At 39.3% G+C, this 13,029-nt stretch overlaps 1 protein-coding gene across 3 annotated transcripts in view; it reads right to left on the bottom strand.

Moving 5' to 3' along the window:
- Nucleotides 1-13,029, bottom strand: part of LOC127840102 (BCAS3 microtubule associated cell migration factor-like) — a 51,300-nt gene that overhangs the window by 22,943 nt on the left and 15,328 nt on the right. For all 3 annotated transcript variants that reach the window (XR_008030414.1, XM_052368545.1, XM_052368536.1), the window contains exons 13-19: nucleotides 12,405-12,548; nucleotides 11,124-11,393; nucleotides 10,240-10,402; nucleotides 8,388-8,485; nucleotides 4,428-4,528; nucleotides 2,121-2,308; nucleotides 491-618 (exon numbers count right to left, since the gene is read on the bottom strand). Coding sequence is in view for 2 of the 3 variants with exons in the window: in XM_052368545.1 (XP_052224505.1) it covers nucleotides 491-618; nucleotides 2,121-2,308; nucleotides 4,428-4,528; nucleotides 8,388-8,485; nucleotides 10,240-10,402; nucleotides 11,124-11,393; nucleotides 12,405-12,548 (1,092 nt within the window). In the remaining variant the exon portion in view is untranslated. The remainder of the gene's footprint in view (nucleotides 1-490; nucleotides 619-2,120; nucleotides 2,309-4,427; nucleotides 4,529-8,387; nucleotides 8,486-10,239; nucleotides 10,403-11,123; nucleotides 11,394-12,404; nucleotides 12,549-13,029) is intronic.

Below are 13,029 nucleotides of genomic sequence, written 5' to 3'. Positions count from 1 at the left end.
TTAATTTTATTTTCTATGGGAATACAAATGCGTCAAATTGGGTATCTTGGTGGTAAAGGGTAAAAGCAGCAGACACTTCTAGTGCTTTGTTAAACAGGGCATGCTGGCCACATTATGAACGGGTAAGACCATTTCACTAAAGATGGCCATCCTTTTTTACTAAAGCTGACACCACTTGATAAATATACTGTGACAGTCAAATTAATCATTAACTTGTTTCAGATATTTCAGTATTGATATCTGGTACTCAATAACAAAGTTTTAAAGCTTAATGCCACCATGTGAAAATACGAAACATCTGATGATCCATGACAATATAATCTGTTGATCCCAATGAAATAGAGCTATACAATATTTTACACAATTAACGTCAAATGAATTGGCCACATATTTTAAGAATTTAAATAATTTATGAAATTTTCTTTTTCAACATTTAATTGTATAATTAAGTTAATCTGTATGGGACAAAATCCTCTCTGTGGCTACGTACCTGCTTCAATCATGAGTGGGTTGCCTGCAGCCTGCCCCGGGGAGGAACTGGCATCACTGCCTAGGGGACCCCTGTATGCAGGCCTCACATTGGGCATAGAAACCGGATTGGAGCGGGTTGGCTGTAACCTGGAAATAGAAACAAGTACTAGTGATACGGATTGCATGTTTTACATCAGACAAACAAAGAAATCAGGTTTTTACAGAAAAACGTAGGAGGCAAAAATAAACACAAGACAGTCATTCCCTAACAATGAGTGGACCATAAAAGGCATTTAACAAAGTTTAGATTTACTTTTTAAAACACACTTTGTAGAGGACCATAAAATGATGTTAAAATGCAAAATATTAAATGTCTGACCCTAGCTGTTTCATGAGAAGAATTTTTATGTTCCCATTTTAACAAGGGCTGTTTGTAAAACATGCATGCCCCCCATATGGGCTCTAAGTTGTAGTGACAGCCATTTTGTAAATATGTTTTTTGTCACTGTGACCTTGACCTTTGACCTAGTGACCTGAAAATCAATAGGGGTCATCTGCGAGTCATGATCAATGTACCTATGAAGTTTCATGATCCTAGCCATAAGCTTTCCTGAGTTATCATCAGGAAACCATTTTACTATTTCGGGTCACTGTGACCTTGACCTTTGACCTAGTGACCTGAAAATCAATAGGGGTCATCTGCCAGTCATGATCAATGTACCTATCAAGTTTCATGATCCTAGGCATAAGCGTTCTTGAGTTATCATCCGGAAACCATTTTACTATTTCGGGTCACCGTGACCTTGACCTTTGACCTAGTGACCTGAAAATCAATAGGGGTCATCTGCTAGTCATGATCAATCTACCTATCAAGTTTCATGATCCTAGGCATAAGCGTTCTTGAATTATCATCCGGAAACCATTTTACTATTTCGGGTCACAGTGACCTTGACCTTTGACCTAGTGACATCAAAATCAATAGGGGTCATCTGTGAGTCATGATCAATGTACCTATGAAGTTTCATGATCCTAGGCCTAAGCGTTCTTGAGTTATCGCCTGACAACCACCTGGTGGACGGACCGACCGACAGACAGACCGACCGAGAGACCGACATGAGCAAAGCAATATACCCCCTCTTCTTCGAAGGGGGGCATAAAAATGTATTCAATTTGTAAGCTATGATGACCTAGATTTGACGCTGACAGAAATGATTTGAACAAAGTGAAAATTTGCCTTAAAGTTAAGGAGATTTTGTGAAATATTGTGTGAAACAAATTGTCGACAATTTGTGTTAAACAAGAGCACCGCATAACGGGTGCCACGCTCGGCTGCGAAAGCTTGTCAGAAACAGTGACCTTGAACTTTGACCTAGAGACCCAAAAATGGGTGTGGCGTGTAGAACTCATCAAGGTGCAGCTACATGTGAAGTTTCAAAGTTGTAGGTAGAAGCACCTTGATTTAAGAGCCAATGTGAAAAAGCTTAACAAAAGGTTAAGGCTTTAGCACAACACGGACGACAAGACGACGGGCACGACAAGCTGGCTTTGACAATACCTCGGGTTTTCTCCGAAAACAGCCAAGCTAAAAACTACATATTTAATGCGCTATTGGCTAATATTCATCCTTTGTGTGTGAAGACTAGACTCACTTAAGACTTTCCAGGTCTCCCTCATCGACTGCCATATCCATGGCAACCATGTTGGACTCGGGACTCTGTGAGAGAAGAGAGGATGAATGGGACGACAGCACAGTTGTGTTCTCCTGGTACGTCTTGAAAGAGAACTGCGGGCCCATCCACAAACGGCGATGAGGACCAACGTGAGTGATGATTTCTACCTGCATCAATGAGGATACAACAATGGAGTTAAGATAAGCTGAAATTATGAGCAGCATTCTTAGACATCGAATGCTTTTGCGTGAAGTGTCATCCCACATTAGCTTGTGCAGTCTCTATAGGCTGATCAGGGATTATACTTTCTGTCTTTCAGGAATTTTTCGTTCAAAGAAAGTCTCTCCTTAACAAAAAGACAGTTTAAGCAGAAAGTATCATCCCTAATTAGCCTGGGCAGACTAATCTCATACAACTTTTCCTGCAAATGCATTTAGCCCAGTTTTTCCAAAATGAGGCTCATATTGCAAACTATGATGGCTAATGGTCGCTTCATAAATATTTGATAAGCAATGATAACAACAAGAAGGCCATGATTCCTGTGAAGCACTCATATAAGTTCAAGGTTGACCTATTTTCAAATACTCAAACTGGCAACTTTGTTTTTGACCCCACTTGACTCTGATTCAGACTTGGCCTAGATATTGCCATGATAAACATTCTGACCAAGTTTCCTTAAATGTGGATTATAGAGCCAGAGGGTTATTGAGTAGATGTCGAGGGGAGATAAATCTGTCCACTGATTTGGACTATGATATGTGCATAACAGGTTGACAACATGCATACAAATAAACACCTAGTTGAAATAAATAAGATTTTTTTCTAAAATAAAATTTTCTAAATATTAACAATATTTATAAGGTGTGTATTTCGTGATGTTCATCATTCTGTTTCTTGATTCCGATGCTAGCTGTCTTTTAAAATTTTTCTTAAAGTTTCTTTATCAGAAGAGGTTAATAGAGGTCACAATGTTTTTCTGATGTTTGACCTGTTAACCCAGTTTTTTGTGATGAGGCCCAGAACAAAACTCTTCCTAGAAAGGGGAAGATAAACACAACAATAGCCTATTAGGATAACAATTGTTGCCTCTTAAGTGGCTATGAGCTAACAATTTACGACATACAGCGCACAGCGTCACATATAGGGTGATCACAATAGCTTGACTTAAGCACTCTCTCAGGTCAGCTAAGAACAACTCAATATATGGAAGGGAGGGATTATATAAATCATCTTATTGTGTTGACCTATAATCTAAACTCTTCTTTTAAGACTCCAACAAGTGTTTCCTTTGTCTGTACAGATGTTGATAACCCAAAAGCTTTTTTATGAAACTTGTTTTGTTGATAGAGGGTAATAATATGAAGGATATGCTTGTTATTTAAGTTGTGTTTACCTATTCGTCTATCTATCTGTCTGTGCAAAAAAACTGAACCCAGCAATAACTCAAAAAGTTCTTAAGCTAAATTGATAAAACTCTGTATTCGATAGAAGCATAGCGGGAGTATGCACCTTTATTTCAATTATTTTTTTGTCAGAAAAGTTTTATGGTAAAATAATAAGTGAAAACTAAAATATGGATCCTGCCTCAACTCGAAAAGTACTTGAGATAGGTTTCTTAAACTCAATATGAACATAAAAGACCATAATCTTGAATATTATTTCAATTTTTTATAAGACCAAAATAGTGGGTGCCAAGATTACAGAAATAATAGAAAACAACAAGAGATGTGTTTGTCAGAAACACAATGCCCCCTATTGCGTCACTTTGAAGCCATATATTTGACCTTTAACCTTGAAGGATGACCTTGACCTTTCACCACTTAAAATGTGCAGCTCCATGAGATACACATGCATGCCACATATCAAGTTGCTATGTTCAATAATGCAAAAGTTATTGCAAAACTTAAACCAAGGTTAAAGTTTTGGGACACACACAATGAATGAATGACAGACAGACAATCAGGCCGAAAACAATATGGGGCATAAAAATCTGCATCTTACCATAACTAAGGTACTTAAGCTATGTCAATAAAAAATACGAAGATCCTGTTCTTATAAAAAAAACACAACAGTAGGGGACTGATTTTTTGTCTGTGGAATAGTTTTTAATTAAATATATCTAGCAAAAAAAATAGAATATTGAAAACTAGTTATTCAGTTTAAATGAGGGGAAGTCACATCCCACTATGGAAGCTAAAAGACAAAACATATTTGAATGGTATCAATCAAACACCGTCTCTTCCTGAATTGTGGGGTGATAAAACAGTAAAGCAGAGCTCTGCCTACCTGTGAGACCCACATCTCATCAAGGTCATCTCTGGCGCTGTGGTCTGATGAGAGGCTGTCACGGGAGTCATGACGGGTTAGACCCGGCAGGTCATACAGGTCTAAAAGGGATAAACAAGAGGAATGACTAGTCAGACCCGGCAGGTCTGAAAGAGATAAACAAGTGGAATGACGAGTAAGACCCGGTAGGTCATACAGGTCTGAGAGAGATAAACAAGTGGAATGATGAGTCGAACCGGCAGGTCAAACAGGTCTGAAAGAGAGAAACAAGAGGAATGATGAGTCGGACCCGGCAAGTCAAACAGGTCGGAAAGAGAGAAACGAGTGGAATGATGAGTCAGATCCGGCAGGTCAAACAGGTCTGAAAGAGAGAAACAAGAGGAATGATGAATCAGACCCAGCAAATCATACAGGTCTGAAAGAGAGAATCATGAGGAATGATAAGTCAGACCCAGCAGGTCATACAGGTCTGAAAGAGAGAAACAAGAGGAATGATGAGTCAGACCCAGCAGGTCATACAGGTCTGAAAGAGAGAAACAAGAGGAATGATAAGTCAGACCCAGCAGGTCATACAGGTCTGAAAGAGAGAAACAAGAGGAATGATGAGTCAGACCCAGCAGGTCATACAGGTCTGAAAGAGGGAAACAAGAGGAATGATAAGTCAGACCCAGCAGGTCATACAGGTCTGAAAGAGAGAAACGTAAGGAATGATAAGTCAGACCCAGCAGGTCATACAGGTCTGAGAGAGATGAACAAAGGAATGACGAGTCAGACCTGGCAGGTCATACAGGTCTGAAAGAGAGAAACAACAGGAACGATGAGTAAGACTTAGCAGGTCATACAGGTCTGAAAGAGAGAAACATGAGGAATGATGAGTCAGACCCAGCAGGTCATACAGGTCTGAAAGAGAGAAACATGAGGAATGATGAGTCAGACCCAGCAGGTCATACAGGTCTGAAAGAGAGAAACATGAGGAATGATGAATCAGACCCAGCAGGTCATACAGGTCTGAAAGAGAGAAACATGAGGAATGATAAGTCAGACCCAGCAGGTCATACAGGTCTTAGAGAGATGAACAAAGGAATGACGAGTCAGACCTGGCAGGTCATACAGGTCTGAGAGAGATGAACAGGAGGAATGATGAGTAAGACCTGGCAAGTCAAACAGACCTGAAAAAGATATACAAGACGAATGAAGAGCAGACCCGGCAGGTCATACAGGTCTGAAAGAGATAAACAAGAGGTATGAATATCTCTTCCTGAACTGGATTTTTGCTATGAAAAGCTTCCATTTTACAAAATAAAGCTAAAATTGTTGTCCCTGAATAGCAAGGCTTATCTGGCACAACATTTAAAGAAAATGAATAAAGCCTGTTTCCTCAGGGCCCAGCTCACACACCGATGCCAGACAGTGACAACCACCAAATAGAATCACAGGCATCCAATTGTATTAGACAAATTTCATGATAAAGAATGCACAAGTATAGAGGCAAATGGAATTACAAATAATTTCATGATAAATCCCCATTAAAGTATGTAGGAAAACTTGGATTCATGAGCCAAAGATTGATAGTCCAATATTGTAACAACAGATCTAGCATCTAGCAGCCAGCCCGCCCGCATTCGCCAATCTAATAACCAGTTTCTTCCTTCGGAAAACCTGGTTAAATATGTGGGCAGAAAGTTGTGATAAAACATGTAGAAATAAGTTAACAAAAAGGCCTTTGCTTCTTGGTAGTTACTCTTTATGTTAATCGTGTTATAAAAACTTATGTTATTTTTATAAACAAGAGGGCCTGAAAGGCCTAAAGTCGCTCACCTGAGATAACAAGATATTATTGGGACAAATCTTCTGACGAAGTTTCATTTAGATCGGAAAATAAATGTGGCCTCTAGAGTGTTAATAAGGTTTTACTAAAGCCATATAAGGAAAAATGCCCCGCCCCCTGACAGCAATGTTTTTCAACCAACCGGCATCATTTTTGAACTCTTCCAAGATATTATCGGGATGAATCTTCTGACCAAGTTTCATGAAGATCAGACAATAAATGTGGCCTCTAGAGTGTTTACAAGATTTTACTATAGCCATATAAGGAAAATGCCCCGCCACTTGGAAGCCATGTTTTTCAAGTAAACATAATTATTTTTGAACTCATCCAAGATATCATTGAGACCAATCTTCTGAACAAATTTCATGAAGATTGGACAATAAATGTGGCCTCAAGAGTGTTAACAAGGTTTTACTAAAGCCATATATATAGCCATATCGACCGGCATCATTTTTGAACTTGTTCAAGATATTATTGGGATGAATCTTCTTACCAAGTTTCATGAAGATCGGACTATAAATGTGGCCTCTAGAGTGTTAACAAGATTTTACTATAGCCATATATAGCCATATAAGGAAAAATGCCCCACCCCTTGGCAGCCATGTTTTTCAAGCAAACGTAACCATTTTCCAACTCATCCAAGATATCAATAAGACAAATCTTCTGACCATATTTCATGAAGATTGGACAATAAATGTGGCCTCTAGAGTGTTAACAAGGTTTTACAAAAGCCATATAAAGCCTTATAAGGAAAAATGCCCCGCCCCCTGGTGGCCATGTTTTTAAAGAAACCAAAACCATTTTAGAACTCATCCATGATATCATTGAGACAAATCTTCTGACCAAGTTTCATGAAGATCGGAAAATAAATGTGGCCTCTAGAGTGTTAACAAGGTTTTACTATAGCCATATAAGGAAAAATGCCCCGCCCCCTGGCGGCCATGTTTTTCAACCAACCGGCATCATTTTCGAACTCTTCCAAGATATTATTGGGATGAATCTTCTGACCAAGTTTCATAAAGATTGAACAATAAATGTGGCCTCTAGAGTGTTAACAAGATTTTACTAAAGCCATATAAGGAAAAATGCCCCGCCCCTTGGCAGCCATGTTTTTCAAGCAAATGTTACCATTTTTTAACTCATCCAAGATATGATTGGGACAAATCTTCTGAGCAAGTTTCATGAAGATTGGAAAATAAATGTGGCCTCTAGAGTGTTAACAAGGTTTTACTATACATGTAGTCATTTAAGGAAAAATGCCCCGCCCCCTGGCGTCCATGTTTTTCAACCAACCGGCATCATTTCGAACTCGTCCAATATATTATTGGGATGAATCTTCTGACCAAGTTTCATGAAGATCAGACAATAAATGTGGCCTCTAGAGTGTTAACAAGATTTTACTATAGCCATATATAGCCATATTAGGAAAAATGCCCCGCAACTTGGCAGCCATGTTTTTCAAGCAAACGTAACCATTTTCGAACTTATCCAAGATATCATTGAGGCCAATTTTCTGACCATATTTCATGAAGATTGGACAATTAACTAGAGAGTTAACAAGGCAAATGTTGACGACGCACGACGGACAAAAGGCGTTCACAAAGCTCACCATGAGCACGTTGTGCTCAGGTGTGCTAAAAAGCATCCTTGACCCAATATGCCCCAAATGCAATCCCAAGCTAGATCAAGGAATTAAACTCTTACTCTTAGCAAGTATGTGTTCTGAATCACAAGGCAATACTTCTACTTTTTAAATGACTGTTTACAAATGTTTTTAATATTTTCCTATAATTTATCATATCACATGTTAATTTTCTCTTTTCTTTAATATTATCTCTTCATATTGTACATATGAACCTCACTCTGTGACAAGTGGGTTTGAGGCATGAGCCTAGAGTGTTGTCCCAGATTAGCCTGTGCAGTCCGCACGGGCTAATCAGATACAACACTTTCTGCTTACATGATATTTTTTGTTTAAAGAAAGTCTCTTCTTAGCAAAAATCCAGTTTAGGTCGAAAGTGCCATCTCTGATACACCTGTGCGTACTGAACAAGTTAATCTGGGACGACACTTTACACAAATGCATTAACTCCCTTTTCACAGAGCGAGGCTGATCCATGATGACAACCCACCTGGTGCAGTGGGTACTTGAGACACGACCGCTTCATGTGCCAACATCAGGGGACTGTTGCTAGGTAATGGAGGTCGCAGCTCGTGAGAGTTCTTCAGCCTGTAATATGGAGAAAAAGCACATTTACTATGCATAGCCAAGTACTCTTATTATTCTCTCTTTTGGCAAAAACATCTTTTCACGTGTAAAATGTGATTAAAAAGCATATTTTTTTCAACTTATTTACACACACAAATATTTTTCAAGACATTTTACTTTCTTTTTACAAACTGCTAAACATCTTTTTGCAAAGAAGCTAAGGAGTCCAATGAGCAAAGTGCTGGGAAAACTGGGCGTTTTGCATTTGCATTAAGTATTGTCCCAAATTAGCCTGTGCAGTCTGTATAAGCGAATCAGGGAGGACTTTTTATTTTTTTACAGAATTGTTAATTGGAAGGGAGTCTCTACAAAGCAATATCCAATTTAGGCAGAAAGTGTCATCCTTGATAAGCTTTAGGGGTCTGCACAGCCTTATCTGGCACAACACTTAACGCGCATACATTACACCCAGTTTTCCTAGGGGTCTGCACAGCCTTATCTGGCACAACACTTAACGCGCATACATTACACCAAGTTTTCCTAGGGGTCTGCACAGCCTTATCTGGCACAACACTTAACGCGCATACATTACGCCCAGAACAAGACTTACTTTATCAATGTCTGCACCACAGTTTTTCAAGTTTATATTTCACGTTCCAGAATGAGCAAAAAACCTGTATTAATTTGAGTCCCTCAACAAGAAATGGGTCCCAGGCACTGATGCCTCAACACTGTGTGTTTTGACAAATCAACTATATATTCCACAGTGGACAAAAAAGAGAAATAGCTGGTCCCGGTCAAAATTTCATCCTGGTTCATAATGATTACCTACATATTCAGCAGTGATGGTTTGAGCAAAATGTGCCAATGAGGTAATACAGTTGAACACACGCAATATTAAAGCTTTATGCTCCATAGAAGAAAACAGAAAAAGGGCAACTATTCTGTGAAAAATCGTAACAGCCCTATAACCTTTCTTTAATATCATCTAAACATAAGGTAATTTAACTGCAAATGTTTAAGCAAGATCTACCCAGTAGTAAGAGGAACTAAAAAAACACAAGCTTTGGGATGATTGCAATGTTTAATTCCTCCCAACTCATGTAGGCATAGAAATAAACAATTGGCAAGATGTAATAGAATGTCTAGGTTGATAAAGGGGCAAAACGTTTGATTATTTTAACCCAGAGTGATATCAATCTTGCATGCGTGTGTACGTTGAAATATGCAGGAGTACACCTTGAGACATTCTGACCGACAAATGGACAGATGTCTACGGTGGTTCCTGTTTATACCTCTTTACTACGTACTATGGAGTATAATGACAGCATACACTGAACAAAAAAGGAGCAAAGTAACTCTTGGCAATTCATGCAGAATTCAATGTCTGACATAAACAACTGCATAAGACCCTTTTGCAATTAATGTTGTGAATAAAAGGAAACAAGATGTGTTTGTGAAACACTATGTCCCCCCATATATTTGACCTTTGACCTTGACGGATGACCTTGACCTTTCACCACTCAGAATGTGCAGCTTCATGAGATACGCAAGCATGTTAAATATGAAGTTGCTATCTTCAGTATTGCAAAAGAAATGGCAAATGTTTAAGTTTGACGCAAACCAACAAGCCAACAAACAAACCAACAGACAGGGCAAAAAAAATATGTCCCCCCACTATAGTGGTGGGGGACATAAAAATAAATATTCAGACATGTTCATCTGTATTTTGCAAAAACTTTTAAAAATAAGACTTGTCCCTTTACTCCACCCACCTCTGCAAGTTCCACTGCATGCGGCCAACGACCCCTAGTTCCAGGGTGCAGTCCTCTGTGACCTTGTCTCCTACGGTACGGGCCCTTGGCTCCAGCATGTACTCCACCAGCGTCCCGGACTGGGCCATCACAAACAGAGAGTCCACAGGCCGCTTACCCGCATCTAAATGAAATCAGATGTATAAATGATATGATATTCCCAAAAATGAGTCTCTCTTTCAAAATATGTGGCTTAGTGCAACTGTGTACAGTGTCATCACACATGAGCTTTTGAAGTCTGCTCAGGCTTAGCAGGGAAGGCACTTTCCGCTTTTATGGAACTTTTTGTTTCAAGGAAGTCTATAAAGCCATTATAATGCCATTAAAACACAAAATTAATACTAAAAGTATTACTTTGCTTAAATGGACTTGTATTGCTTTTTAGTAAATAGGAATTCCATAGTATTTTGTGTGTGTGTGGGGGGGGGGGTTTGCTTAGTGTGAAAAAAAGGAACACTTATCAACAAAAGGGTATTGAAACACACATCCATGTTCAGGTTACCAATTACATTTATCCCATAGAAGTAAGAGAAAATATAGCACACAAAAATAGTTGAGTTGCATAGCATTATTTATGTAGTGTGTTTGAAATAATGGGTTTCAGTGCTTACACAAAAGTCCCAAAACTATTACAAGCCATAAGGTCAGGTAACTATTTCAGCCCACTCATCTACACATTAGTACTTGATTTTTTATTTTACCACCCATGAGGACCAGCATTCTGTATTTGTTTCCTAAAACTTATGCAGTTTGACTGGTTTTGCTTGAGGGCTGACAGATAATCAAAGAGACAAAGTGAACATGGATTCAAAAGTAGACGAAACCGTCAACAGACAAACACTCACTTCTCTCAAGGTCCAATTTTGGAGAGCCAACCACACACAGCCTGGGTGTGCAGAACCTGGCGCACACAGAATACACATTGTCCAGCCCTGTGGGGCTGTGACTGGGGCTCGCGTTCTTGCTGGCAGGGTTCAGCACCACATTGAGGGGCTGCTTGATCTGGTAAGCAGGCTGGATGGTGATAGGGTGGGGGTAGGGCGGCAGGCGCGGGTTGCCCATGTTGTTGTTCAGTGTATTCTGCTGGATCAGTGTTGGGTAGCGGTCATATTGACCTGGGGAGAATAGAAATGGATGTTTGATAAACTTGAACACTGAAAATGTTTTCAAGCTTATGTTGACTTTGTTACACAGGTTTGTCAGGCACTGAAAGCATTTACATAACCAAAAATGGAAAGCCAGGCTGCTTACATAAACTAGTGCACCGCATAGCAGGGTGCCAATGCTCGGCTGGAGTGCAGTTTTGAATAAATGAAAGCTTGTAAGAAGAAAAGGAAGAAAGGTAAGTGGCATCAGAACAGTGACCTTGACCTTTGACCTAGTGACCAAAAATGGGTGTGGAATGTAGAACGCATCAAGGTGCATCTACATTAGAAGTTTTCAAGTTGTAGGTGGAAGCACTTTGATTTTAGAGCCTATGTTAAAGTTTCATATTAGAGGTCACAGTGACCTTGACCTTGACATAGTGACCCAAAAATGGGTGTGGCGTGTAGAACTGATCAAGGTGCAGCTACATATGAAGTATCAAAGTTGTAGGTGGAAGCACTCTGATTTTAGAGCCTATGTTACAGTTTTATATAAGAGGTCACAGTGACCTTGACCTTTGACCTAGTGACCCAAAAATGGGTTTGGCTTATAGAACTCATCAAGGTGCATGTACATATGAAGTTTCAAAGTTGTAGGTGGAAGCACTTTGATTTTAGAGCCAATGTTAAGGTTTAAGCACGATGCAGACAGCGGACGGCAGATGCCGGACGACGAGCTGGCTATGACAATACCTCGGGTTTTCTTCGAAAACAACCGAGCAAAAAATAATGTTTCATTTATGAAAAAAAGAAAAGAATTATTTTAAGAAAACATGCTCACAATCAATAGACTAAGTATAACATATTACCAAACACAAATAATGCTATCATCATTCTCCTTTAAGTATAAACAACATTATAATCACAACAAACGGTTTGGAATAATGCCTTAAAATTTATAATTGTACACATCAGAAATTTTATTTATCATTTTCTAGTCACTGAACGACTCCCAATTAACAGTTATTTCCCAAGTATTACCCGAAGAACTTGGGCTTGTTGACAGGATGGGGGATCGTCTCTCCACATGGGCTGGGTCAAGGTCATCCAGTCCTGCACTCATACGGAACTTGCTGGCTCGGTTCACAACGTGGGGTTTTCCATGGGTGCGGATGTTCACGGGACCTGAAGGCAAAGTGAGCAAGAATTTTGACAACTGCGTGTGCTACTTGTCACTCCAGGTTAGCCTATGCAGACACTCCACCTTTATGGATCTTTTTAATCAAAGAAGTATCTTATAAACAAAAGTCTTGTCTAAGCGGAAAGTGTCATCATTTTATTATGACTGCACAGGCTTATATGGGAGGACACTTTGCATTCACACATTAAGCCCATTTTAAGGCATTAAACCCAGCTTCCCAGAACATGGCTCAAATAACCACATCTCTGCAAGACATTGGCCTTTATTCAATTCACATCTCTGCAAGACATTGGCCATTATTCAATTCACATCTCTGCAAGACATTGGCCTTTATTTAATTAAGTATCAACCTTAACACAAAGAATATATTTTTAAATTCTTGATTATATAAAACTGTACTTATGTTAAGTAGTACATTTGTATTAAACATACACAGTTGGGCAATTATATGCAAACCTTAAAGCA

This window comes from Dreissena polymorpha, chromosome 1 (genome assembly GCF_020536995.1).
Source record: "Dreissena polymorpha isolate Duluth1 chromosome 1, UMN_Dpol_1.0, whole genome shotgun sequence".
NCBI classification, from domain to species: Eukaryota; Metazoa; Mollusca; class Bivalvia; order Myida; family Dreissenidae; genus Dreissena; species Dreissena polymorpha.
Note: the sequence above shows the minus strand (reverse complement) of the source record. Positions and strands in the feature narration are given on the sequence as shown.